The sequence below is a fragment of the Fringilla coelebs genome (genome assembly GCF_963513975.1).
Source record: "Fringilla coelebs genome assembly, chromosome: 5".
NCBI classification, from domain to species: domain Eukaryota; kingdom Metazoa; phylum Chordata; class Aves; order Passeriformes; family Fringillidae; genus Fringilla; species Fringilla coelebs.
Genome location: NC_140033.1, coordinates 50,564,131 through 50,591,608, shown reverse-complemented (window position 1 = coordinate 50,591,608; position 27,478 = coordinate 50,564,131). Strand labels below are relative to the sequence as shown.

Below are 27,478 nucleotides of genomic sequence, written 5' to 3'. Positions count from 1 at the left end.
CAGCAGGTTGCAAGGAGGGAGGAAGTGGAAGAAGGAACTTCTCTCGGTGATCACCCTCGGGTCCCTCCCCTCCACCGCAGCCGCAGCGCTGTGGCAGAGGCCGCGGGCTGAAGGCGGAGCCGCTGTGACTCCTTGGTCGGGGTGACGGCTGCTGTAATATTTCTCGTTCTCCCTGCCTGTCTCACCCACTCCCTTCCCACCTCATCCCAGTGAACAGTGGGGAGCACCAAACTGCTTTTCCAGGGAAGCTGGACAAGGGTTAGAAGCGGGGCGAGAATGTGGAAGGGTGGGTTTTCTCCTCCCTCCGTTATCATCCAAGCTTTGGAGGAGGTGTTAGCAGGGAAGGGAATCTGAGGTAGGAGTACTAGGGTGATGAGGGGTAATGAAGGTTTTTCAGGTCTTCCCAATGCCCCTAAGTGTCAAGGGTGAAACATCGCAAGGAACAATGCTCTGCGAAGGCTGAACAAGGAAATCATGCAGCCTCTCGAAAGCAGCTGTGACCAAATGGCTGCTCTGTTCCTCCTCTGCTGTGGGGATAAGGTATTGCTGCACTCACTTACCTGCCCAGACTACTAGTACATCCTTCTCTTCCTCAAGCTGAACAACCCCAACTCTCTCAGGCAGTCCTCATTGCCCTCAGAAAATAAAAGATTTTTAGAGCTAAGCATCGAGAAGAAGACAGCAATCACCCTAAGAACAAAGAGAGAAGAGCAGAATGATCCCAGGAAGCTCTACCCCTGTCTTTATTGAAATGAGGGTTTGCCTCCTCTTCCTTCTTTCTCCTCCCATGCAACATTAAGCCTTGAAACGAGTGTACGTGTGCACATCTGTGTGCTCCAGCCTGACCTCATAAGTGGATGGGTTTTATAGAAGATGGGCTATGGTGGCACAGAATTAATTAAGAATTTGGAGGCCAATTAGATCAAGAAGAGTGGTTTTGCAGCCAGGATGTTCCTGAAGGAAGGAACTCTGAGTAAAGTGTTTCTCCAAAGGCAGATGACCTTAGTGCTGCTGCTGCAGCCACAGGAGGCTGTTGTGACTGACCTGCTCTGGAGGAGGGCGCTCCCGGCTGTCCCTCAGCGCTGGCTGCAGCCCAGACACCTCCAGCCATGGAATGGTTCCAAGCCTTGCTGCTATTTCAGAAGCTCGAAGCGACCAGCTGTACGAGGTGTTCCCTCTGTGGGTGGCAGGGAAAGGGGAGGAAGGAAGCCCACTGACACCTCTGCAAGTGAGAGCAGGAATGGGACACAGGAATCCAGGTCAGAGAAGGACAAAAGAGAGAGGGACAAAGGCTTTTACAGAGGGGAGCTGGAAAGGACAGGCAGGCACAGAATATATTAACTCAGTTAGGAGGCAGCTGTATCAGGCTCTAGAGAATGCTACTGGTGGAAAGACAAAAGCCATTCTAGGACCTGGTGGCAGGGATGAACAAGGACCACTGACCTGCTGAACACCTGAACACCACTGTTTGCTTCTGTCCTGGCAGTGTGGCATATGGGCTTGTGGGACTGGCACTGTGGAAGGGACCAGTGAAGATCAGTTTAATTGGTCAGGGAAGAGGGATTGTTGTGGAGAACCCACATACAGGTGGGCCTCATGTCAAACACCATAAATCTGCATGTCCAGCAGTGAGCTATGAAGTCCTGTCAAGAGCCCATTTCTGGGAAAATTACTTTTGCAAGATAATTCTCTGCAACTGCAATGGACAGTTAGTTCTTGTCCAGTCAGAAGTCTGTGCTGTGAATCTATAAACATCCTTCCTCCACCAGTGTCTCTGCAGAGGGACAGCAGGGATCTACCTAAAAGCTTTCAGGGTGCTTCTTTCCATCACATTTAAAAATGGGATTATTTAATAATAGGATATTACACTCAAATAACACATACAGTAATCACTCTAAGAACAACTGGCACCTGCTGCATTGATACTTTTCAACTGTACATGCTGCAGGAAAAGGAAGGAACCTGCAGGAAACAGGCTCATAACCCCAGACTGAGCATATATAGATGTGTTGCAGCTGCTCTGATCTCCTCTCACACCACCAAGAGGTGCTCTTGACATGAGTTTCCTTCTGCATGTGCGGCAGGGCACACATCTGGGGTTTCTTGTTCCCTTTGCTGAGTTTGAGGGAGATGCTAATGGGAATTAACTGCTCAGTGAGACACTTTTGTTCTGGGCGGCTTTCAGGGTCCTGAGCTGGCTCAGCTCAGAGCGACCCAGATGTGCTGGGTTTGCATGGCACCCATGTGAGACTGCAGGGCAGGCATAAAATGCATGATACTGCTTTTCCCCAACAGGGATCCAAAGCAATGAGGGGCACCCATCTCTCCCTTTCTGGGGTGTTCTGCCCCCTCAAGGATGACAGAAAAAAAGTGAGGGCTCTTTCAGAAATGATGCTTGCACATCACAGCCCTGTACAGGAGGGCAGGGGCTGAGCAGGAGGCTTGTCCTTCAGCACAGACAGAATAGCAGGGAGGATTCTTTCATGGAGGCAGCACAATGCCCATTTCTTTGCATATACATGGTCACAGCATGTCTTCTCATCACCCTGGATATTTTTTGATGTGACCTCTTTCTCAGGCAGTCCCGAGTGGCCATGAGAATTTTTCTCTGTGCATTGGGTGCTCACCAGGGTAAACATTAATTTGCTTCAGCCTGCCTGGGCTGCAAACTGTCCCGACTTCCTATATTCTCCTTTTGCACCTTCCCACTTCCCCTTTGACACATCATATCATCTGTCTCCTGCTTTTAGTTCTTGCTTTGCTGCTTCTCTTTTCCAAAATTCCCACTCCTCCCCATTGCTACTTCCCCTCCCCCTGTCACTGCTGTGGTTTCTCAGACTGCCACAGTTGCTTGAAAAGCCTGTCCTGACTTAAGAGCTCAGATCCTGACTGAAGTGGTCAATGACATTCTGCAGTCCCTCTTAGAGAGGCTGTGGAGTTGTTTCATACAGGGTCTCTTTTCTGATACGGCCCTCCTCTCCAGCCTAAATTTGTTCTATAAAACAAATGCTTAGAAAAAGAATGAAGTTTCCAGACCAGCCTCACTGAAGACAAGCCACCAACATTTACATGCATCATAAGCAACTCAAGTTGCAAAAGGTGCTTACTTAATCTTGTGCCTGTCCTACTCATGGGCTGTTCTGGAACCAGCCCTACTGCAATCAGGGACAGGTGGTGCCTTCCTGACCTTGTGTTGGGGAGGTTTCTCTGTTTCTGAGTGTGACTGCTCTCAGCCTTTCCACTTTGGCCAAACACAGCGTTTCTGCTGCCATCTTCCTACCTGGAGCACTGGAAGAGGTTCACCTCCTCCACCTCCTCCTCCTCCTCCTCCTCATCTTTTCCCTTATAGATCTGGGTAAGCAGAAGAGCTGGGTAAAGAGAAGGCACAAACCTTTGGGCTTCCTGTTCTTTGTGATGGTGGTTTCATACTTGTACTCCCCTCAGTCAAGAAATTGCTCGCAGACACTTAATCATACCACAGCTTTGTGGCTTGACCTTATCTGGTTCTCTGTACTCCTGCTGGTCCCCAGCGATGCTGATGTGGGTTTTCATTCCCAGGGACATTTTACTATCAGCCAGTGACAACCCCCATCATGCTGATGATACCAGTGTGCCACTTTAATATCAATAAATACAGATCAATATCTCACTGTGCGTTTTTTCCCACAAGGTGCTTAGACAGTTGAACAACATTTTTCACCTTCTTGTTGTAGAAGGAAGGTAACAGGGACTAAAGATTATATGTGTAAATTCAAACTTGAGTGTCAGCTGCATGATGACTTGATTCCCCTCCCTGCTAGCACTCTCTGTATGTTATCAGATATTAGATACACTGTGTTTCATAAATATAGATCTCATACACATCTTTACTTGTAAGAGAGGATGTCTTCTAGGAAGGCTGCACCAGGGAAGTGAAAAGACCTAGTTTAGAGTACTAAGAAAATCTTAGTACTCTTAGCTACTCTGTTTTACAAGACTCATATTTCCTGAACCACCAAAGTAAAATCTTGTGTTTCCCTTCGACCATTTTATTCAAAGGCATAAAGCTTCAATCTTGCTGCACTTTCAAGCCCAACAACAACAAAAAAAAAATCTCTCTGGCTCTTCATTCAAGTTTATCAGCCTCTAAGTGACCCTTCTGTAATCTTTATAAGACGGTTTCTTCTTGCCTATGGCCTTTTATAATCACCATCTTTCTACCTTTAAAATAGACTGTAGTCCCTAAGCCCAAACTGAATGGCAGCCTAAGCCTCCTGAAGGGGCTGTTGAATTTGAGCAGACCTGTACATTGTTGCTCTGTGGGGACTTGTGGGAATACAGCTGATATGTTTAGCACAGAGAAATACATGGCACTTTGTCCCTGCCTTTATGCCCTTGAAAGCAGTAGGAAATATTTATATGTCCTTTTTATTTACACAAGTATTTTAAGCCTGTACCAAGCAGCAGAAAAGTGCACGCGCATTGTTAATTTGATATTTTCCATCATGACCACCAGAACTACAGATATTTCCTGCTCAAATTTAAGCTTTTGTGTGCAGTCAGGGAGCATCTGAGGAGAAAAACTGGTCCCTGGCACAGGAGGCACAGGGAGGAATGCCTGGAGTACTGATCTGCAGCAGTCTGCCTAATCTGCCCATGCTTGATGAGGTGAGAGCAGTGGACAGCCTGGATGCCCCCTTTGCACACACTGGCCTTGCTGACAACACCCCACATGCTCTGAGCCACTGGCTGTGGGCAACTCTGACCACACCACACATCATTTAAACCTCATTTTCCCTGGGATACACTTGATCCTGCATCCCAAGGGCATAATTAGTTTTCATTTGTCCTTCCTTCCTTCCTTCCTTCCTTCCTTCCTTCCTTCCTTCCTTCCTTCCTTCCTTCCTTCCTTCCTTCCTTCCTTCCTTCCTTCCTTCCTTCCTTCCTTCCTTCCTTCCTTCCTTCCTTCCTTCCTTCCTTCCTTCCTTCCTTCCTTCCTTCCTTCCTTCCTTCCTTCCTTCCTTCCTTCCTTCCTTCCTTCCTTCCTTCCTTCCTTCCTTCCTTCCTTCCTTCCTTCCTTCCTTCCTTCCTTCCTTCCTTCCTTCCTTCCTTCCTTCCTTCCTTCCTTCCTTCCTTCCTTCCTTCCTTCCTTCCTTCCTTCCTTCCTTCCTTCCTTCCTTCCTTCCTTCCTTCCTTCCTTCCTTCCTTCCTTCCTTCCTTCCTTCCTTCCTTCCTTCCTTCCTTCCTTCCTTCCTTCCTTCCTTCCTTCCTTCCTTCCTTCCTTCCTTCCCTTCCTTCCTTCCTCCTTCCTTCCTTCCTTCCTTCCTCCTCCTCCTCCTCCTCCCTCCTCCCTCCCTCCCTCCCTCACTCCCTCCCTCCCTCCCTCTCCTCCCTCCCTCCGTCACTGTCTCTCTTCCTTTGGGTGTTGTCCCCCCCCAACCTTTTTTACTTGAAATTATGAAAGTTCTGTTTTGTAGTCCATTCAAGGTCTTTTCATGCCATGACCACAGAACACGTGACACCTTAAGGGCATGTTCTGACACATTGCTGGCTGGGGTAGTGTTGGTATCCCTCTGAGTTGAGTACAGATCTGTATTGCCTGTCTGGGATGCTCAAGTAGACTGACTTCTCAACTGGTTCTAGGTTTCCTCAAGAGAGGGACTGGTTGTATTGCTCCAGGGTAAGCCTAGAACTGAAGCAGTTTGTCCACTATGAGAACTAGTGGAGCACCAGGGACCACGACAGGGAGGCATACTTTCCCTGAACTTTGGAAAGAATGGGAGATGCTCTAGGGTTAGTTTATTTACGTGCTCTTGTCTGTTGTGTACCCTCATGAGAAAACATCTCACAGGTCCTTTGTTCTCACATGACATAGACTCATGCAGTTGTTTATCAGCGCATTCCCCATTCAGGCTCCTCTGGCTGAAATAACTGAAAGCATTTAAGGTCTATCAAATGTTACAAGCAAGGCTGCCAGACCCAGAGGAATGCAAGTAGTGGAGGTGATCTCTGAACTGAAATAAGAGCAAGGTCTCCAAACACAGCATTCAGGAATCCCAGCAGACTGGAATTCCAGGTGGGAAAAGCTTTGAGAAAGAAACATCACGGAGCTAAAAGATGAAGTATGGAAGGAGAGATACAGGGCCAGGTTTTGTAGTCTGCTGGAGTGGCTGAAAGAACTTCTGCAGCGCACAGAGGGACCCACTCTGGTGTGTGCTGGTCTTTGTGGTTTGACCTGCTGACAGACGTGTGTAAGAGCCCTGATCAAGGTGTGTGTATAGGGCTCCTGCCTCTGTGGCACGCAAGGTCTTGTAGGCACACAGCTTGTGGTGATTGGGAGTGGGGCTGTGGCTGAGCCTCATCCCCAATGGGCTCCAGCTGTGAGAAAGAGGTGAGCAGCATTGAAAGCCATGAGCCATGGAGTGCCCAGGTGCACCGACCGAAGGGAACACAGGGCACACAGGTGCAATGCATGGACATGAGGGTATAAAGATCCGGCTGAAGGACAAGAAGGGTAGAGGCTTGCAGCCTTGTGGAGTGAGCTGAAGCATCTGAAATTGTATGGTGTTTCTCTGATTATCATGGCCATCTCAACTGTGACGTGTGCTGTGACAATATTACATCTTTCTAGTGAGCACTTCAGACTGACATGTCTGTGTGATGTCAGCTGCAGTACTGCTGAAACTACTTTTTTTGTAGGAAAGGGTGATGGAAGGAAGGACTGGAGGTTATACACCAGAACCAGCTCCAGTGAAGAAACTAGGGTCACTGGGCCAGATTGTGGAGTAGTGCATTCTCCTCTTAGGCAGTCCAGAATCTCAAGACAAATATTTAGAGTAAGGTATTGGCAATTTGTGACCTAGGTCACAAAGCCTCTAAGAGCTTTTAGGTTTGGACATTTTGTGTAATGAAAATCTGGGTGAAGACATGGGTGTAACAGCTGGAAATGAGTTTGCATTAATGCAGTTCACTCCCTTCCTCTTTCTTCACTCCCAAGTTTCTAACTGCTTCTTATTAAATATTTAAAGTGAATAGCTAGAAAGTGAGTCCTAAATGCACACCACCTACATGCTGTTCCTAAGGATCACAGGTTGTGACCCTACCTACAGCTGCCTGTGGAAATTAATTCTGGATTTCTGCCACTGCTTGACATGTATAAGCTGGGGATATCTCCCACTCTTCACTGGAGTTTCATCCAAAACCAGCACTGAACTTTCGCATCACCACAGCTTAGAGCAAGTACAAGACACTGGGAGGAAGGGCAATGTGTGTCTTTCTTTCTGAGGCTGAATGACCACAGAGCAAGGGACTGAATCAGGGAATAATTTTGGAAAGGTTTCATCTATTTCCCTGCACCCAATTTAATCTCAGTATGATCTGTTGTAACCATTCTATTTCAAATTTTCTGGATTTTTCAATTTAATTTTTGATTGACAATATCTCTTTTTGGGAGTGTTTGCTCAACTCTGTTCATTCCCTTTCCTGAAAGAATATGCTTCCTTTCAGGAAAGGGAATCAAATCTTGAAATTGGAGGACAAACTTGAAATTCTTCATTTCAGAAAAGGGAATGAAATCTTGTGATTTAAATGAGGATCAATTGGGCAAGCTTCAGTCCATATTCATGTGCTCCAGGTCATCCTATTGGCTTTTCTTATTTTCACCTGATATGCTATCAGTTTTATTTGGTTTTGTTTTGTTTTTTTGGGGTTTTTTTTTTTTTTGTTGTTGTTTGTTTTTTTTTTTAAATTTTCAATTTTTCTATTTCTCCTCTGTCTCATTGTTTTAAATTTTTCAAAATTTCTCATTTCATTCCTTTCCCCTTCAGGAAAGGGAATGATATCTTGCAATTTAAATGAGGATAAATTGGGCACGTTTTGGTCTGTAGTCCTGTACTTCAGGTCATCCCATTGGATTTTCTTGTTTTCACATCCTGTTGGGGGGGGGGGGGGGGTTTGGTTCGTTTGGTTCTTTTATTTTTTTTTTTAATTTCAATTTTTCTGGTTCAATTCTGTCTCTTTGTTTACCTTTCTTTCCTCAGTTTAGGGATTTCATATGGAATAATTTTGGCATGTTTTGGTCCATTTCCCTACACCCAGTTTCATCTCAGTACCGCTGGTTGTAGTCACTCCATTTCAAATTTCTGGATTTTCAATTTCATTTTGATTGACCACATCTCCTTTGTTCAAGTCTGTCCTGCAATTTCATTCCCTTTCCTGAATGGGATTTCCTTTCAGGAAAGGGAATGAAATCTTGCAAGTTCAAAGTTGAGCAAGCTTTGGTCCATGTTCCTGTACTTCTGGTGATCCCATTGGCCTTTCTTGTTTTCACATCCAAAATCAGGGGGTTTTTGCTGTTGTTTTTTTCTTAGTTTTTTTTTTTTTTTTTTAATTTCAATTTTTCTGTTTAAATTCTGTCTTTCTGTTTACCCTTCTTTCCTGATTTTAGGGATTTCGAAGGGAATCATTTTGGCATGTTTTGTTCTATTTCCCTACACCCAATTTCATCTCAGTACCATTGGTTCTAGTCCTTCCATTTCAAATTATCTGGATTTTTCAGTTTCATTTGGGTGAATTTTCTGGTATTTTCAATTTCATTTTTGATTGACCATATCTCCTTTTGGGAGTGTTTTTCAAGTCTGACCTCTGATTTCAAGACTTCCTTCCCTTTCCTGGAGGGAAGAATTTTCATTCAGGAAAGAGAAGGAAATCTTGCAATTTAAATGAGGATCAATTGGGTAGGCTTTGGTCTGTAGTCCTGCACTTCAGGTCATCCCATTAGCTTTTCTGGTTTTCACATCCTATTAGGGGGTGTTTTTTTGGGTTTGGTTGGGTTTATTTTCTATTTCAAGTCTTCTGTTTCTCTTCTGTCTCTTTTTCTCCTCTCTTTGTTTACCTTTCTTGCCTGATTTTAAGGATTTCAAATGTGCCATAATTTTGGCACATTTAGTCTATTTCCCTACACCCAATTTCATCTCAGTACCATTGGTTTTAGTCACTCCATTTCAAATTTTTTTGATTTTTCAATTTCATTTTTGACTGACAGTATCTCCTTTCTGGCATGTTTGTTCAGCTCTATCCTCCGATTTCAAGATTTCATTCTGCTCCTGAATGGCTGCTAATTCCAGCCCTCTCACCATCAGGAATATTGCTAAACCTGAGAGAGGACTGCATTTCTTCTTTGTTCACTCTATCCTTACTTACAAGTTTTCACATGAAAAACATTTTTTTTTGGGGGGGGGGGTGGGGGAAAGGAGCAAGACTCTAAGTTACACTGAGCATTGAGTGAGGCAGAAGAGTCTGACAACTTTATCCTGCCCTCCATCAACCATCCTCCAGTTCTGGAACCTTCATTCCCACCCCTGCCCCCACCCTGCTCTGCTGCTGAATTAACATAGGAAGAATCTTCCCTTTAATATGAAACCACTTCCCCAACCAGATGGGTTTTCTGAATCAAGAACTTCATTTTCCCCTCTCTCTCCTCTGAGTATCTCAGGCCAAAGCCTCTCACTGGTCATTTTAATCTCCTCAAACAAAGATTCCCAAAAAGCTGCTGGGATGGAAATGCATTTGTACATTTAAAAGTAGGCAATGAGCCCCTGTTGGCTCACTGAAACAGGCACAGAGTTTCCTGCACTGCCACAACCTTGTGACAAATGACTGGGGCGGGGGGGGGACGACAAGCAGGGGAAGGAGGAGTCACAGGGAAACCCAAACCCGCCCCAGTGCTGCTGCGGTCTTGGTCGCTTGCTCCAAGTTGTTTCAGTTCTGTGAAGCATCTGAACAAACCAAATACGAGGAGGAACACCAGTTGTGTTGAAAATACAGCGTGCTCTTCAGGATGGACCTTTGTCCTGCTGGTAAGCCTCAACCATCGTGTGTCTTTTTTGGGGTGAGGGCTCTGCGCTCAGTTTGGTGGAGAAGAGCACACCATGAAATCCCAGCAGCCAGAGTGGATGCTGTGGCTGGAGGAATGACATGCTGGAAGATCCCTGGTGGTACAATTAATTGCTGGTCAGTCTTCAGCTTTAGGCATGGGTTTCTTTTTACTTGCTCTCTTTTCCCATCAGGAGACAATTCCCCTCTGGTTTGAATGAATGGCCTTTGTGCTGGGAGTGTTAGTGCTCTGAATCCTTGGGCCAGCAATGCTGGGAGCTGACTCCTCGGTGTCAATGGCATATGTGACACCAGGGGTGAGCACTGTAGGCTTTGGCTGCTCTCATTCAACTCCGGCAAGCTCCTCCGTGGCGTTTCCCTACGGATGCCAGGAGCTGGCTTGCCTTGGTGGAGCCTCTCCTGCCGTTGGGTATCCCAGTGGGATGCCTGTGCAAGGCTTTTGGGACTGGGGCCTCCCTTGCTTTTGGCCATGTTAGAGGCAGACAACTGTATCAGGCTTCTGGAAGCTCCAAGGGATCTGCAGATGGGCCTGCCTGGCCCTGAAATAATCTCAGTGGGCAGATGTGGGTGAGGGGGAAAAGAACCGCATCTGAGGAACTGAGAGAGATCTTAGGTTTTATTTCCTGCTTTGGCAGGTGGTGGATAAAGTGGTTGGGATTCAGTAAGGAAAGGAATGCCACCAGGATGAACATTTCCAGCTTCTGGCTGAGGAAGCTCTGAGCGTGTCAGAGAGGGAGAGCTGAGTGGGAACAAAGGAAGAACAAGTATCACCTTGCAATATCTCTTCTCGTTCTGACTCTGTCCCCTCAGGCTTTTCTGTATAGGATATGGAGAGTGAAAGCAAAAAGCAGTGACCAGTTTCAACAACTGTTGTGCGCTTCTTAGCTCTGAGGTGTGTAGCCAAGGAAAGGGCATGCTCAAGCCACATACCAGCCTTGCTTGCCAGGGAAATTGGTGGTACCTGTAGGAGCATCTGACTGGTATTGAATTATTGAATGTTGGTGAAAATGGATCTCTTCTGATCACCCAGCCTCTGCTACCTGAAAGCAGCTGTGGACAAAGGGTCTGCAGGACAAACTGGGCAGGAAGAGGGATGGCTGATATTTTGCTATTTATTTTGGGGTGTGCCTTCAACAGAAACTGGGGTCTCCTGACAAGGTCTGACACAGTCATTCATCAAGTTATGTGTTACTGCATTAATTATGTCTTGAAAGTTACACATTCAAGCAAGTGTACTTTCAAGAAAGTATACACACTGCAATAGCACAGTGAGATCCCATTCAGGCACTGTGGGGGTTTGCTCAGCTCTGAGTAGAGGCAGAGCCTGGAGACAGGCAGTGCCTGGAGAGATGTGCTGGCTCTGATGTTTTTGCTCAATGCCATCCTGTTGTTCCAAAGCCGGGTGAGAAAGTGGGTTTGTTTGATGCTGAACTCCCTTGGGAGCCAAGGCTGCCACCAGAAACGGTTTTCCAGTGAGCTTTAGAGTACTGAATGCATTTGGAATTGCTCAGTTGTGGCGTGATTGTCCTGAAGGTCAGAGGTGCGTGTTCACCTTTCCCTGGGGCCGCTCCTCCTTGGAGATGTGATGGTCCTGTTAGGTGCACATCTGTTTGCAAGTAAGGCTTGATGCCTTGGGGAGGCAGCTCTCCCTGCAGTGTGTGTCCACTTCAGCTTCCTTCAGAACCCTCTCAGGACTGTCTGAGTGAGGGCACACCCAGAGCTGGTGTGCCAGGTCCTTGAGCTGGGTGTGTGACACATGGGAGAGCAGACTGGCACTGTGCTATCCTGTGCTGGGATGTGTAGTCAAAAGTCATGGAAAGCCATCCTGAAGGATGGGTGTAAGTTGTCACGTGAGATACTGGGGCCAGTGGACAACATAAATTCTTCTTCCCAGCTTTCCCCCTATAGCTGAAATGTGCTAATTAAACCTGCTGGGATTTATGTTGAATTTCTTCTCACGTGAGCTGGCAGAGAACTGTGGAGTGCTGCAGGAGGGAGATGCACATGGCTGGAGGGAATCGAGGAGTGGAGGGCTTTGTCATCTCTCTGCTGCTAGACTGGTACCTGTCTGTGGAGGTGGTGGTCTGTGCTGGAGACAACACAGCAGCCATATCAAAAAAGTAAAGGAATTTCAGGTGAAATTTTTCTACCAGGGATCTTCCTTCAGGCAGAAGCTGCCTGTCAGGCTGCTCTGCTTTTGTGCTGCCATGGGTGGAGGTGCACAAACCCTTTAGCAGCGATGCTCAAAGCCCTCCATTGCCTTGCAAATGAGCCTGATGAACCTTTGCTGTCATACCACCAGCGTGTAACACACGGGTCTGCAGCAGTGGCACAGATAGAATCATTCTTCTTAACCTTCCCCTGCTGCTTCTGCAGGTCATCCTTCCAGCCATCCTGGGTGGTCACTTCCCACTTAGCTCTGTGCTTCAAAAGCCATCTCCCTATTCCTATAGTTTTCCATGGGACTGAAAGCCTTACACCTGCGTGGTTCAGCACAGGCTTTTGCAATGGGAAATGAAACCAGCAAACACAGAACTCTCTGCTGGCCACACAAGTACCCAGATGTTTGGGCAACAGCCTGCCCTCTGGGTGGGGAGGCTGAAGGCATAAGCCACACAACTGGAATTGAAGTCTGTGTCCTGAGTGACAGCACTGAAAATCCAGTCCTGGTCAGTTTGTGAAGAACTGGCAGGTCTTTCTATGTGGGTCTGCCCTGGGGGTGGGGAAACAACCTCAGGAGCAGGTGTAAAACCCACAAATGTGATGCTGATGCACTTTCCTTTCAGCATTTGCTCTCTGAAAATAAATTCCAAACAACAACCTAATGCTCTCTCTGGAGAGGTTACTAGCCACTTTTCGTGTGTCTGAAGCGGAAAACTTCAGTGTTGGTTGGGCTGACAGCATCCTTCCGAAACCTGTGGGTGTTCTTGTGGTGTGTTCTTCATCAGGGTGAATTTCCCCCTGTGCAGAGATCCCTGACCAGGGCTATGCTTCATCTGTGTGCTGACCTAGTCCTAGAGGGAAGTAGAACTGAGGTGGTACTGAGGACTTTGACAAGGCATGGACCATTTTCTAAAGCAACCAAGAACTTAAGCTGTATAGGAAACCTGACAAAGACCCTCTCTGCAGCTCAGTCTAAATTGCCCTAAAAGTTTGATCCATCCATTTTTTCCAAACTCTGTCACCCTTTCCTACCTTTTTACCCTTTTATTCCTTCCCCTTCTCTAAGACTCCTTTTTCTCCCCTGCCCTCCCCACACACACAGTCCTCCCCACACTTTTCTCATTCTGACAAACTCGCCAGATGGGAGTTGGGGTTTTCAGATGTTCAGGAGGAAGGGGGCCTGTGTTAATTACAGCCTTGCTGGGGGTCGTGTGGGTGAGGTGGTGTCCCCTGGGAGCCTCATGACTCTTTGAGAGGCTTTAGTAGACACAGAACAACTGAAGCAAAGCAACCAGCCCCACCGCAGAGTTTGCTGATGGGGCGGGGAAGGCAGGGTTCCTCAGGGTTGTGCTCCCTTGGTGCTTTTGTGGAAAGAAATACCAAGCAAAAGGTCTTTGTTGTAATTTGTCAAGGAGTCTCCCCAGTGATTCCACAATTACAAGCCCTGATAGGAGTGAGATAGATACAGCTGGAGAGATGGAGATGCCAGCCTGATCTCCTGCAGACACCACAACTGCAGGGTACAGAAATTAAGCTGAAGGGCCTGGGTACTGCTCAGAGGCTCAGGGCTGACATTTGAAAGGAAGTCAGCTACCCACCAGACGAGTACCAGAGCCACTGCTTGTTTTTTGGTTGGTTTTCTTTGTGGTTTCTTTTCATTTGTTTGTTTTTTTGTTTGCTAACCTTCCCGCCTGCTTTGGTTTTCCCCTCACCTACAGATTTTGCTGTTGCAAGCTTTTGGATGCTTTTTTCCTTCCCTCTTGACTGGCTTCATCAATCAGACAGCTTCTCGTTGCTCTTCACAAGGGCTGCTTGCAGGGCACGTGGGTCCTTCCCAGCCTGGCTCCTTGCCCTGTGCTTTACCCCCACAGACTCCGCAGCCTCTCCCCAGGGAATGCGATGCTTGAAACCATCAGGAAGAGTGGCAGGAAAGAGGCTAAAGCCTGAGAAAAGTAACAGGAACATGCTTAGCACATGGAAACCCAACCAGCCAGGAGGATGGGGGGAGATTAGGATTGGGGAAGGCGAGTCTTTCTGAGCTGTTGAGGCCATGACGGGATAGAAGCATACAAAGATGATTGCCCTTGTTGCTTTTCCTTCTGTCTGTCGTGGCTGCTTCCTTCCCTTTTTATCTTCCACTCACATTTATAGCAGTTGTTTTGCATGTGAGCTCTGCACTAAGAGAATTTCCAGCGCAACTGGCGCCACTTCCCCTTTTTCTGGGAAGACAGAAGGCTCAGGGGATTTTGTTTTATGAAACAGTGGAGCAGGGCACCCAGTGACTTGACCTGGCTTCCCGGGGAAGCTTTATCTTGCAGTGTTTAGGTGCAGCACGGGCCCTGTCTGCAAGTTCACCAGTGATCTCCAGTGCTCTCAGCCTTCTGCAAGCTCTGCTTTTTTCTTGGGGCCTCATCCTCTGCTTTGTCTCCTCTCTAGGGCTGCAGCCTTCTCATTCTCCTTGCAGAAGATGCTGTGGTTTGCCTGGATTATATTTAGCAGCAGCACTGTCACCCCATTTTTTAGGTCTTTTGAATCATATTGTGGTTGTCTTGGCTCTGCTGCTATTTGTTTGAAGTTCCGGCGCATTACAAGGAACCCTACTCATATTTCTGCATTTTCTGCTGTTCACAGAACAACAGCCACTCAAAGACATTCCTTTTTCAGCAAGGCTTTCATCCCCTAGATCCTGCCCTCATACTTGAAAAACCTTGATTTTCTCTCTTAAGCCATTTCTGACTCTAGCTGTGGCAGATCAACTCATGAAGCCGGTGGTTTTCTTGGGAGGTTTGGATGTAGATGAAGTATTTAGGTCATAGATTTTCAGTACCTAAAGATGACTGACATAAGAACGACCAGAGAGCATTTAGTGAGACCCCTTCACCCTGCTCAGGGCGAGCAGAATTGGCTGAATAGGCAGTAGGTGTCTGCAGGGTCAGCTGAGAGGGCTGTGCAGAGCCTCTGGCTGCAAGGAGAGGGGGTATGGTCTGTGCTGCACACTCTGGGCTGAGAACTGTTTGCAAGGCAAAGGTGAGGTGCAGTGGTTGCAACAGCAGGGAGCACAGATGCTGAAACACAGAAACCAGAGTTGCTGTGGAATGACCCTAGGAGAAAGTAAGTGCTGGGAGGTTGGGGCAGCTTTTTCCATGGTATGTGGGGCCCTGTAGAGTTTTCACTGGAATCTTTATTCTTTCAGAATCAACTGACTTGAGTGGGGCTGAAGAGGCTGAAATAGAGACAATCAGGAAGCACAAACAGGAGCTTTTGGACGACATTAAGGTAAGGACCATCCTGTCCCTTGTGCCTGCCTAGCCTTCTGAAATCTGTCTTCACCAAGGAGCATCTTCGCGTAACAGTGCAGGCCGTGCAGAAGTGCTCTTGCAAAGGAGGCATTTTTCTCAGTCATGATCCAACTTCACTTTGAAACTTCAGGCTGCCCTGGCCTGTTTGCCACCAGGGTACATCCAGCCTCTGGTACTCTCTGCTGCAGGAATCATCAGCTGCCTCAATGGGATGTTTGAAAAAGGCTGGTCAGATTATGAGCAATGCTGAGCTGGGATTGCATATTTAGGAGTAAAGAAATGTCTTCACTAAATCCTACTGGCAGGCATCTGGCTCAGCATGTATGATTCTTTTTAATTACTGATTACCTGCTAATGGTATGTCAGTCCTAGTTACCTGCCAGCATCCCCCTGCGTTTATCAAACTTTTATTTGCTTTGTGGACCTCTAGCAAGTCCTCCATGAAGGATCCTGTCTCTTCAAAGAGGTCTTGTGGCAGGACCTTCCGCACTAGTTTCTGTGGCTGGAACTTGTTTTCCTTCTTTTCTTTGAGCAGACTCAACCATTTTTCCAGTAGCTCCTAAAATGTCTGAAAGCAACAGATTCAAAATCAGTCACTAAGACTGCATCACAGTCCTGCATGGTGCTGTGCCCTTTCTGTTCCGCTCTGCCTCCACCATGAAATGTGGTTTCCCATTTGAGAGAGCTTATAGCACTGAATCATTGGACTTGGACTGATTTTTTTCCACAACATGAAGCTGCCCAGATGCCTAGGGAATAGCTGCAATATTTCCTGGAATGGAGTAAAGGATTAAGCCAAACTACATGTTACTTCGTAGGCTTCCAGACCTCCTCTGTCTGCTGCAAACCAGAATGGTCTCTTGTCCCCCCTCTGCAAAACAAAATATGAATGTTCGTGCCTGGGATTTGCTTTTGTGTATTTGTTTCTCTTCAGTTTTCAGAACAGGCAATGGGCACTGTAAGAGCAGGATACTTGAACAGCATACTACTTTTTTTTTGCCTGCTGTGGACAGAGAAAGGCTGCTAGACTGCACAAACCCCTGCTTTAAAACCCAAAGCCATTAAGTAGTGGAATACACAGTGTCCAGTGGAGCAGAGTGAGTCTGGGTAAAAAGAGTGCCATAGAACAAGAGACATTTTCCCCAGGGGATTTTTTTTTCAGAATGTATCTATCAGTAGTACCCTTAAGCACAAAGACCTAGGGGCATATCTGGGGGAAGGGGAGTGGGATGAAAAGAGGATGGGTCTTGGCTTGCCAGTAACACTGCCAAAAGACAGCAGTGAATTAAATAACAAAATTGATAGTCATTTGAAAGTCACGAGCTGAGATCTGTTACATTTGTGCAACACCTAAAACTTAGTAAGGAACACTCACAGCTCTGGGGACCAATGAAGTACAACAGAAGATGGCCGGAGCAAAACTGAAAGCCAGAAGCTCTTTTAAGTTATGGAATATTGCAGAAATTCAGTTTCTCTGTCTGATTATGTTCTCCATCCACATCCTCATTCCTTGATGAGAAAGGTTATTTTACAACAGATCCTATCTTCCCTTGCCTGTTCTGGTTGGTATGGGGAAGAATTTGGGTGATTCCTAGAAGAGAGCTGTGATGCACTTTGGCTTTGAGGTGGAACATAACTGCAGGATGGAAACAAGGAGATCCAGACGCTTTCATTTCCATGGTAACACAGAATATCCAGCCAAGGCAGCCATGGTCTGTCATGGGCATAAAGGAAAGTGAATTCCACAATTGATTTTTAAAAATCTGGCAGTAATTACTTTACCTTTACTCCTCCTCTCTTTTTTCTCCACTGAGCAGAGTTATCTACTCAATGGTATTTAAATGGCAGGTACATTAAAGTGCCTGTTTCACAATACAGCCACTTTGGGTTCATATTGATCTCACAGTTGCCAGTTCCACTTCTCCTTTCCTGGGCGTGCAGCAGGGCTATGCAAAATAAAAGCTCAAAAGGAATGGGCACAGTGGAAGGATTCTTGCATCTGACATTGTTTGAGGAACTGGAATTGACAGTGGGGTGAGTTTTCTGATGCTCACCACACTGATTAAGTTTGAGTTTTCCAGTCTTGATTGGCACTAGGCATGAGAACATCCTTCTATCTCTCTTTCCAGTTGTTTTCATCTGGAATGCAGCAGGGTCATTCCAGAGCAGTGTCCATTTCATAGGCATCCTTGGCTGGTCATGACCACCTGACCTGTCCTTTTCCTGTGACTGAGGGGAGAAGTTAGATAGATACACTCTTACACTTCCTTAGGCTGTGTCTGCTGTTTTTCCCTCCATTGCCTTCATCTTCCTGATATTTCTTTTGCAGAAGCTGAAGGAGGAGATTGCTGAGGTGTTTGCAGAGATTGAGTGTTTCCAGCGTGGAGAGGAGAAGCAAGTGGCAGACGGTAATCCTGGAGAGCAGATCAGGCAAGTGGAATGAGTATTCCTTTGCTTGCAAAGTCTCTCTTTTTAAGTTGAAAAAACAAAAACACTGATGGGATTTGGTTCACAGCAACGTCAGGGAAATGGGCAGGGAAATGAGGCGCCCTTCTATCCTCTTGGATTTCTCATTATTCCTGGATAGTCAGACACTTGTCCTTGTGATATCTCACTTTGTGGGTGGAATGACATGGTCCTTTATTCTGAGTTTGACTTTTCCTTCTGTTTTGTGTTTACAGCAAGCTGTCACAGAGGGATAAAATTCTGTCCCTGGGCCGGAAGAAATTCAACATGGATCCTGAAAAGGTAGGATTTGTTCATTTCTATATGAGGGCAAAGCTGGGAGGAAGAGCCTCTGCTGGCTGCTGCTGCAGGTGCAGCCACTGGTGTCAAAGGAGCTGTGGCAGGGGACTGTGGGGATGGGTTCCTACCTCACTGAGGCCCCTGTTGGGAGCAGCCTCCACCCTGCCCTGACTGAGGTCTTCTGATATGATCAAGCTGGTTTGCCTCCCCCCATCATGGGCTTAGAGGCCATGCCATACAATGCAACCCAAACCTAGGAGAAGTAAAGGGAGCATGCTTTGACACTGCCAGCATGCCATGAGAGCTGGACTTCCTTCAGCACAGCCCTTCTTGGCTGTCAGAGGCTAGGAGCTTGCTACCATGTGATAAAGGAGGATGAGCTAAGACGGTGAGAAGTTTTGAGGTTCCTTGGCTCATTCAGAACAGAAGAGGACAGAACACCTCTGTCGTTTTGGAAACGGTTTTGGTTGAATTGTGGAGTAAACACAGCTTTTCCACTTTCTGGAGCTCTGACCAGTGGTGTCAAGACTCCATGGCCTTCAGCCCTCTGCAGAAAGCTCTAAAACCATCACGATTACGTAGAGAAGATATGAGAAAGGCAGTTCCCTCTTCCTTCCTTCCTTTTCATTAATGGAGCATTTTTTGAGCTCTTCAAGGAAAGGCACTAGCTGTGATCAAACAAGAGCTGATCATCAGCTCCCCACCACAGCCAACATCTGGGGTGGCTGCTGCTCTGCGTGACAGCTTCTCGTGCCTCCTCTGTGCCCTGCTGAGAGCCTCAAGGTGCCTTCCTCAGTGTCCACAGCCCACCTGGTGCTTGCCAGTGCCCTGGATGTCCCTCTGCCAGTGGGAGCTGTCTCAGAGCAGCAATGTCAGTACTCAGAGCCTGTGTGAGAGTTGGTCTTACTTTGCCTCTCTGTCTGACCTTGGTTTGAAGGCCCCGAGACATCTCTCTCTGCCCTGCTCTGCAGGAATGCCCTAACTAATTCTAACCCCAAAGCAGTTTAGCTTTATGAGTTCAATGCCAATCAGACTGGTCAAAATGTTATATACTCTGTGCCTGTATAATGCAGATCTCTGATTATTGCCTCCCTCTTGCTACATGCCATAGAGTGGAAGGTGCTGCAATGCAAGGAAATTTCTTTGCCCCTCCTTTCTAAGGTTAAACTCCATCCATGCAATGCTGATACTTATAAATGAGTTCCTATCTCCAAGATCCCATGGAAAGTTCCTGAGGCTAGAGGAGGTAAGCATTAGGAATCCAGCTGATAAAAAGCTCTGGGGAGAAAGCATTCTCTTCTGGAAAATGGGGCCTCATCATCACTGCAATGCTTCTCAAAATTAAATTGATCTTACTGAAAATCTGTCTGGGGAAAAAGAAAGGGAAATAGAATGGAAAAAAATCTCACAAAAATTTTGATTTCTTTGTTTAAAACTGCTTTTTCTTTGGGGCATTTTAAAAATAGTTTCATATATATTGCAAGAGAAAGTGAAATGATTCTGTTGAAGTAGAACATTTTGATGGATCTAAAACAATTTTCATTCCTTTATTGTATATTGCAAGGAAAATTGCAATGTGCTCTAGAGAACTGCAGCATTGTTAGATATTGTCAAGAATCTCTTGAAAAAAGCCTCAGCTTTTTCTCTGACTTTAAAAGTCATGAAATTCTATCTAAAATAGGATATTGACTCTTTGTACAACCCAACTCACAACCTCTGTATTCCTTAAAAAGCATATTCCATCCTTATTGTCTAGGAGGGATGGAGCTGAAAAGATTGCAGACTTCTCTGTTCTGTGGCATAGAAGAAATATCTAGGAAAAAATTGTTTCAAGTTGTCTCGAGCCCATATTTTTGTCTGAGTGCATTTTTTTTTATGCCTCCTTTTAAAAAAATTTTTTTTTAAGTTAAGTTAATTTAGAAAGAAAAAAAAGACATTTAGGAATGGAACAGTAGGGCATTTTGATTGAAAATATTAAAATTTATTATTTTGACTTTTCTTTTTTGGACTTTAAATCTACATTGCCCTATTTTGTTTGAGTTTCCATCCCAGTGAAACATTTAGCCAAATCTAGGGATGAAATGAAAATAGGACTGACAAGCCACAGTGGATGAAGAGGGATTGAATAAAGATGAGAACACGGCTGTGTGCTCCCATGAAGGGGCTGGGGAGTAAGAGAGGAGCAAATACATTTAAGCAAAGGAAGGCTGATATCAGAGTGTTGGGATCCTATTTTCTCAATAGACCACAGAGCTGCTTTACCTCCCCATCTTGCTTCTCCTTCCCAGGGGATCCAGTACCTGATAGAGCAACAGGTATTGTCTTCAGACCTTCAGGAGATTGCCAGATTCCTGCACAAGGGCGAAGGCCTGAACAAGACAGCCATTGGGGATTACCTGGGTGGGAGGTGAGCATCCCAAGGGATGAGGAGACCCCTTGGAGGCCCCGTCCTGCCTGGCCCCTCTGAGCTACCCTTTTGGATGACCTGTGGCAGACCTCATCCAGGTGCCAAGACTGAGCATATCTCCAGCCACAGTGGGCTGGGTGGGCAGGACACCCCGGGGGGGTCTTTGGGGTGTGACTAAGGCTGGCCATAATGGGATCAGTCATCCCAGAACGGGGTGTGCACCTTGGCTTCTTCTTGGGCAGAGGGGGAGTGAGCCTGGGAGGGAGCCAGGTGTGTGTTGTCCCACCGAGGGACGTCCAGGCAGAGCAGGGTCACAGCTCTTCTGCCCTTTTCCCTCTGTGCTCTCCCAGGGACCCCACGAACATTCAGATCCTGCAGGCTTTTGTGGCATGTCACCAATTTGCCAACCTCAACCTGGTGCAGGCGCTGAGGTGAGTGAGCGTGCGGGGGACGGTGCTGGAACCTGCTCAGCCGCGCTCTCAGCACGCAGGAAGGTCAGGAAGCCCTCCTGGGCTGAAGTGGGAGCTTCCCAAGGCCCTGCTGGTGTCTTGGCTCCAGGGCTGTTACTCTGTGAGGTGTCAGCACTTTCTCAGGGGGGTGGGAAACGCTTTCATGGCGCCTTGATTGGGTTGCCCATGTGCAGAAAAGTGGGTCACTGTGGTGTCAGTGTCTGGGGTGATGAAAAATGTTATTTTTGGCAGCAGGAAAGGTCTGTCCTCAGTGCCCATTACATCAACAACAAAGTGACTCTGATTTAGGGCACTTGTGGGATTTGCCTCCTGGCAAGACTCTTTCTCCTGAGGCCTCTGCTGCCCTGCAGGGCTCTCATTAGGGGAGCAGAGCCGTGATTTCTGGGAGCCTTAGATCCCCGTCCTGCATGCAGGGTGTTGGAGGCCGATGTATCCAGGCAATTTCTGGAGAGGAGCAGGGCTCCTGCTCCGTGCCCTGTGTTGTCTCCCCAGTGTGATGGGATGACTTCTGTTACCTTTGTGGTGTTGCATGGGCTGAGGGCAGGCACCCCTGTCCCTTGGAGCCGTCTGGCTGGTGCTGTGACACTCTGCTCCTGACAGACAGTTCCTCTGGAGCTTCCGGCTGCCTGGGGAGGCGCAGAAGATCGACCGGATGATGGAGGCCTTTGCCAGCTGGTACTGCAAGTGCAACCCAGGAGTGTTCCAGTCCACAGGTAGGGAAGGGAAGAAGGCTGTAAGGCTGAGCTAGGCTGTTTGCTAGGGAGAGGAGCCTTCCTTTTCCATTCACAAAGCACAGGCAGCATCACTAGGAAGTGTGTTTCCCCTCAAGCTAAAGGAGGCAGCCCAGATCCTGTGAAGATTTCCAATAAACTGAGCATCTTCAGTCCTCCTTTTGCTCCTGTGCCCCAGGCCCTCCTGATGGGCACCAGACTGAGAAGGGCTCCCAGCCTCACGTGAGGTGTTACCCCATCACAGCAGGGATTGCACTGACAGATGTAAGTCTGCAGAAACTTTCCTGAGTGCAGAGCCATCATTAGGCTGCATCTGCCCAACTTGCCCCATTGTCCTGAGGGCATAGGAAATAACTGTGTCCCTCCTTCTCCTAGCAGAGGGAACATTTCCCTTCTTCTCCTACAAATGAGAGCACGACTCTCTTCTTCAGTGACTAAAATCCAAGCCACCTGTGGTGTGGGTTATCTGCCCTCTAAGACAAGTGCCACCCACGCTGATTTTCTTTCTCATTGCTAGATACCTGTTACGTACTCTCCTTCTCTATCATCATGCTTAACACCAGCCTGCACAACCCCAATGTGAAAGACAAACCCCACTTTGAAAGGTTTGTGTCCATCAACAGAGGCATTGACAATGGAGGGGACCTGCCAGAAGAGCTTCTAAAGGTAAGAAGAATTCCCATTCTGTCATCCCCTGGGTCCACTGAGAAGCAAAGGTGCAGAGACAGGGACTGCATCCATTAGCAAAGCTACAGCTGGCATTTTCCTGAAGGCTCAGCAGGCATGGGACCTGCCCTGTGAGGTAAGGTAGAGATGGGCAGCCTGCTTAGATGTGTCTGCCTTCACCCAAGGAGCCTGGCCAGAAAAACTTCTGTCTTGTGTCAAAGGAGCTGCCTGCATCCCACACCTGGGCTTTGCTGAGCAGCTTCCCCTCAGGGTAGTGGCTTTAGATCTGTCTCCAGAGTGCTAGTTCTTTCAGCCAATTTGAGGGAAGGTGCAGGAGCCTGTAGTCTTTTTTTTTTCCTTTGGCTTGGGATTTGTGTAGTAAGCGATGGCAGATACAATGATGTGAACAACATTTCAGTATCCTCTGAAAGCAGTAACCTGCGTCCCTGTCACTGCTGTTATGAATGTCACCCTTTGTGCCCCTCAGTGCCAAAGCTTTGGCTCTGTGAAATGTGCCTCCTTGTGGCCATGTAGGTTTACATGCTGGTCTCCCGGCAGCATTTCGCACCGCCAGCCCAGGTTCTAAATGGGGCTGCATCTCTGCTGTGCTGAGATCTAGTGCCTTAATACTACCCACAGCAGCACTTGTGACATGCTGGATTTGGTCAGTGCAGCCTGTCTTGCTATGGGAGCACCATTTTGTGGCTGTGGTTTTCCAAACTGTGACTCTTTTTATGGCACAAGATGCAGAAAAGAGCTGGTGACCCCCCTGGAGACCCTGTCAGGTGCAGACTGGGGACTGTTTTACCCCCAGTGCTCATCGTGTGCTCTCCTGCCCTTCACCCAGCTTGCCTTGTAAAAACAGAGTGATGGGCCAGGTGGACCTAGGGTCGTTGTGTACAAGCTTTGTCAGAAATCGACCTTTCTCTCTCTGTCCTTCCCCACCAATGCTCTGGGGCAGAATCTGTTTGAGAGCATAAAGAACGAGCCGTTCTCCATACCAGAGGATGATGGCAACGACCTCACCCCCACTTTCTTCAACCCTAACCGTGAAGGCTGGCTGCTGAAACTAGGTAAGGGGTGGGGGGGACTCCCCTAGCTCCCCTGACCTCCCCCTTTGCCTGCCTCCCACCACAGATCTGCCCCGCGAACCTACCGTCATCTCTGCTGTCCTTCGCTCCCGTCTGCTGCGGTGGGCTGAGGCTGACACCTGCTGTTGAAACCAACTGCCTGCTCCCTTGTCCCAGCTCCTGCAGGCTCTGTCTGCTCGAAAAGGGACTCAAAAACATATCCCTCCCCATTCCCAGATCCATCAGAGCAAAATGGGCTCTGTGTGTGTGTGTCTATCACATGGCATCATGTCAGTGGTACCATGGTGTCTCCTTGGGGCTCAGCTACAGGGAGAGCTGGGAGGGTGTGACTGTGTGCATGTCAGGAGCTTGGGGGAAGGACAGAAAAATGTGTGACTAATGGCTCCTGAACCTCACCGCCTTTAGGAGGACGTGTGAAAACCTGGAAACGCCGTTGGTTCATTCTGACCGATAACTGCCTGTATTACTTTGAATATACCACGGTAAGGGCTCAGCTCGTGGCTGGGAAACTGTCCTGGGTGGTGATGAGCGTCTGAGGGGCCAGGGAGGAGCAGAGGGTAGGAGGCAAGTCTCCCCCTTTTACCCTGTGCTCCCAGACTCATCTCACACCTCCACTCTCTCCTGTGCTGTTTCTTCACCTCCTGTCTGGAGGAGGAGAGAGGCAGCTGTGAGCATCTCTTGACTAAACTCCCCGTTGTGTCAATGGAAGGGGTCTCCTCAGGCATTATTCTGCCCTTGTCACCTCCACAAAGGCCCACACAGGGGAAATCAGAGAGGTTCTAAAGAGTGGCATAAATTTGGGAAGTATGTTGGGGGTTAATTCCTGTTCCTTGCCTTCAGGACAAAGAGCCTCTGGGCATCATCCCCTTGGAGAATCTATCAGTCCGGAAGGTGGATGATCCCAAAAAGCCAGTAAGTGTCCATTGGCTGGCACTCTGCCAACACAGGCTATCAGATGGCTGGAGGGACGAGAAGATGCCCACAGGTTATTCCTACCCTACACAAATTGCTCGTGTTCTACTTGCTTCTCAGAGGGAAGGTGCTGTTGCAAACTGCCTTTGCCCCATCTAGACACAGCTGTGGTTTTAATTTGTGTTTTTGGTTTGAGTAGAGATCTATCCTTTGGCTGACTGTATTGTATGCTTTCACATGTGTGTAGGGGGGCAGAGATGAATGCACACAGCTGGCTCCCTATTTATTTTGCACCAGGAGTTGTGGGTTTAATTTCTCTCCTCGGGACTCTCCGTAATGAATTACAGCACATGTAGACCAAACAGAACTGTTGGTGTCAGGGAACTTGCCCAGGAAGTGACTCATTTCTTCTGTGTGTCTTTTGTGGATACCCACTTTTCAATGTGTCATGGCTCTGGGAAAAGTGCCTTCTATCTGTGAGGTGGTAGGCAGAAAAGAGGATGTTGCATCTACTTAAGAGGGGGAGGGATTTTCATGAGTGGAGTGGAGCGACAGATCCTAGAAGGTGTGTTTTGATAAGTGTTGATGCTCCATCTCTCCATAAAGCCTGGTTTAGTGTCCAGTTCTTCACAGGAGAGGTGTGTTTACCTAAGAAGGAAGGTCATCTAACTCACAGAGAAATTTTTGGGGTGGAGGAAGATAGGGTCTGTTGAATTTTGGAGACTCCTGCCCGTTGAAAGCTCTCTGAGCCTGTGACCCATGGTTGAAGGCAGCAGTTTTCTTGGTCCCCTGTCTAATCCTACTGCTCCATTTTGTTTCCTTTTGGACAGAACTGCTTTGAACTCTTCATTCCCAACTGCAAAGGGCAGACGATCAAAGCCTGCAAAACAGTTGGGGATGGGAAGGTGGTTGAAGGCAAGCATCAGTCCTACAAGATCTCAGCATCCACTCCAGCAGAGCGTGATGAATGGATTGAGGCAATACGGTGAGGAGAACTTGAGGCTTGAGTCGCCTTTTTTCAGCCCTAGGATCAAGTGGTCACAAAGTTTATTTGGCTATCTTTTATCAGAGCTTGAAATGGGGGGTGGAAAGAAATGTTTGCAGTATAACAACTGTGGTACCCCTTGACTTTAAAGAGTTTCGAGCTCCCTACTGGAGAATCTCTAGCCACAGCTAAATTCTCTGCTGTAAGTCTGCAGATCTGCAGTCCTACATTTTGATAAGTGGTGTCTCTGTTCAAGTACAGTTAGGTTGTCTGTGCTGCTCTCCATCATTAAATCTCTTACTTTTGCTCCCATTTCCTCTAATTTCCAGGACCAGCATCACACAGGATCCTTTCTATGATCTGGTCTCTGCCCGTAAGAAAAAGATTGCCAGCAAAAACTGAGCCATGACCTGGTCACCGGGATCAGAAAGGTGGAGGTTATTGGACAGATTCCCTCTCACACTGGGCTCTTCCAGTGAAAAAATTTGGGAGCTTTGGTTCCATCTACCTCCCTCTTGGCAGGCAGATGACTGACAGATCCGCTTGCCCTCTTTGCTCCTTCCCCTGCCAAACTGAAGGCAGAGGCGCAGGGTGCGATCCTCTGAGAACTGTCAGAACTGTGGGCAGGGGGTTGCCCATGTCTGAACATAAAGGCTCAACAGCAACTGGCCTTTGGGTTCTCCCATGTAGCCCCAGACATGTGGGACAGGATCTGAGAGGAAAAAGAAATGTCTGCACAGTGTCTCCAGCCCCTCCTGTTGTCACACCAGGCCAGGATATTTTCCTGTGAGGGACCATGTAGATTCTCTTGGAGCTGAGCATGGCCCAGTCAGTTGCAGAGCAGAAAGGCCCCAGTGGTTTCTCTCCCATGAGCAGATGTGTAGTGGTTGTGGGGTGGAGGCCAGCGATATTTAGAAACTCGCTGTAAAACCAGAAGTCGAGGTTAGATCAGAAGCCCTCAGTTCAGAAGAAATCCCTCTCTCCTCCTTCCTAAAGCCTGTAGTGAGGGCTGTAATCCTGGGAAGTCCCTGCTCTGTAACTGTCATAAAATGTCATAAATGTTAAAAAGTTAAAGTTAATTGAATCCCTATTCAACATAAGGGCTAACTGAGCACAGAGATGCTGTGGGACCAGGAAAGCAGCTCTGGGTGTTTTGTTTCTCTTTTTTGAGACTCAGGGACCACCACAGATTTCCTTAGGGAAGAAACCCAAACTCTGGCTCTCCTCCTGGCTGATGGCTCCCTGACAAAGGTTGGTTCCTTGAGCTCAGAGGCCTGGGTTTTGTGTCAGAAAGTTTTGCAGACAGATGGCATGAAGAGATGGAGGTACATCCACCTCCCCACCAGTGCACACACACAGAGGCATTCATTCCCATCCTCATACAGTGGTAACATCTGGAGTCTGGGGGATTTTGTCTCTTGTGTAAAGAGAGAAATAAAAGTGCTTAAAACAAGCCCAAAACTCAGGGTAACGTGATCATTTTCGTGATAAAGTCAGAGGATGTGAGATAAGAGTATCGTGTTCCTGTGCCCAGCAGAGCAGCCTGAGCACTGCTGCAGTCTCTTGGCTTTTTCCTTCCTGCAGAGGGCTGTATCTACCAGGCAATCTGCAGCAGGGCCAGCACAGCCCGATTTTTCATTCTGGTTCTTTTTGCCCAAGCCTCAGGAATGTTGAATTAATTTCAAGAGGCAGGGAGCATATCTCAGAGTTGAAGCATGCGCTCACCCTGGAGAAGGAGCGTGAAGGTTTTCTTTCTGCTCATGCCTGCAAATGTCTCCTGCACTGAATCTCTTTGTTGCTGATGTGACACACAGTGAGTTTGCTGCCCACTGCTCTGGAGCACACCTGCTTGCACACAAACATTCACTCCTGCTTTGGGGTCAGTGCAGAGGCAGGCTCATGTCCAGAGGTGGAAGAGAAGGCAGAATATGGCCCCTTATCTTGGCAACATCTCCCACATACATAAGAGAAATACAAATATGCATTTGGTTAGTGAGAGATGCCCCAGAGCCCGGGATTGGAGTGAGAAATGTCTGTTCTAGTGCTTCTCAGGTTAATACTCTGTGTGACAAAAGCCATCAAAATGTAGTCTGGAGTTTTTATTCTACTCATAATCTGGTGTTTGGTGTGGGAATC

General features: G+C 47.5%; 1 protein-coding gene across 1 annotated transcript; it reads left to right on the top strand.

Annotated features, from left to right (window-relative positions):
- Nucleotides 1–9,817: 9,817 nt before the first annotated feature.
- Nucleotides 9,818–25,744, top strand: CYTH4 (cytohesin 4; the record flags this gene model as incomplete). Its single annotated transcript, XM_084205618.1, has 13 exons — nucleotides 9,818–9,836; nucleotides 15,230–15,312; nucleotides 17,665–17,769; nucleotides 18,021–18,083; nucleotides 20,369–20,487; nucleotides 20,838–20,918; nucleotides 21,558–21,670; nucleotides 22,206–22,354; nucleotides 23,316–23,427; nucleotides 23,851–23,927; nucleotides 24,286–24,357; nucleotides 25,188–25,342; nucleotides 25,672–25,744. 13 exons carry the CDS (start codon nucleotides 9,818–9,820, stop codon nucleotides 25,742–25,744), a joined length of 1,221 nt encoding a protein of 406 aa, XP_084061744.1.
- Between the last annotated feature and the right edge of the window lie 1,734 nt (nucleotides 25,745–27,478).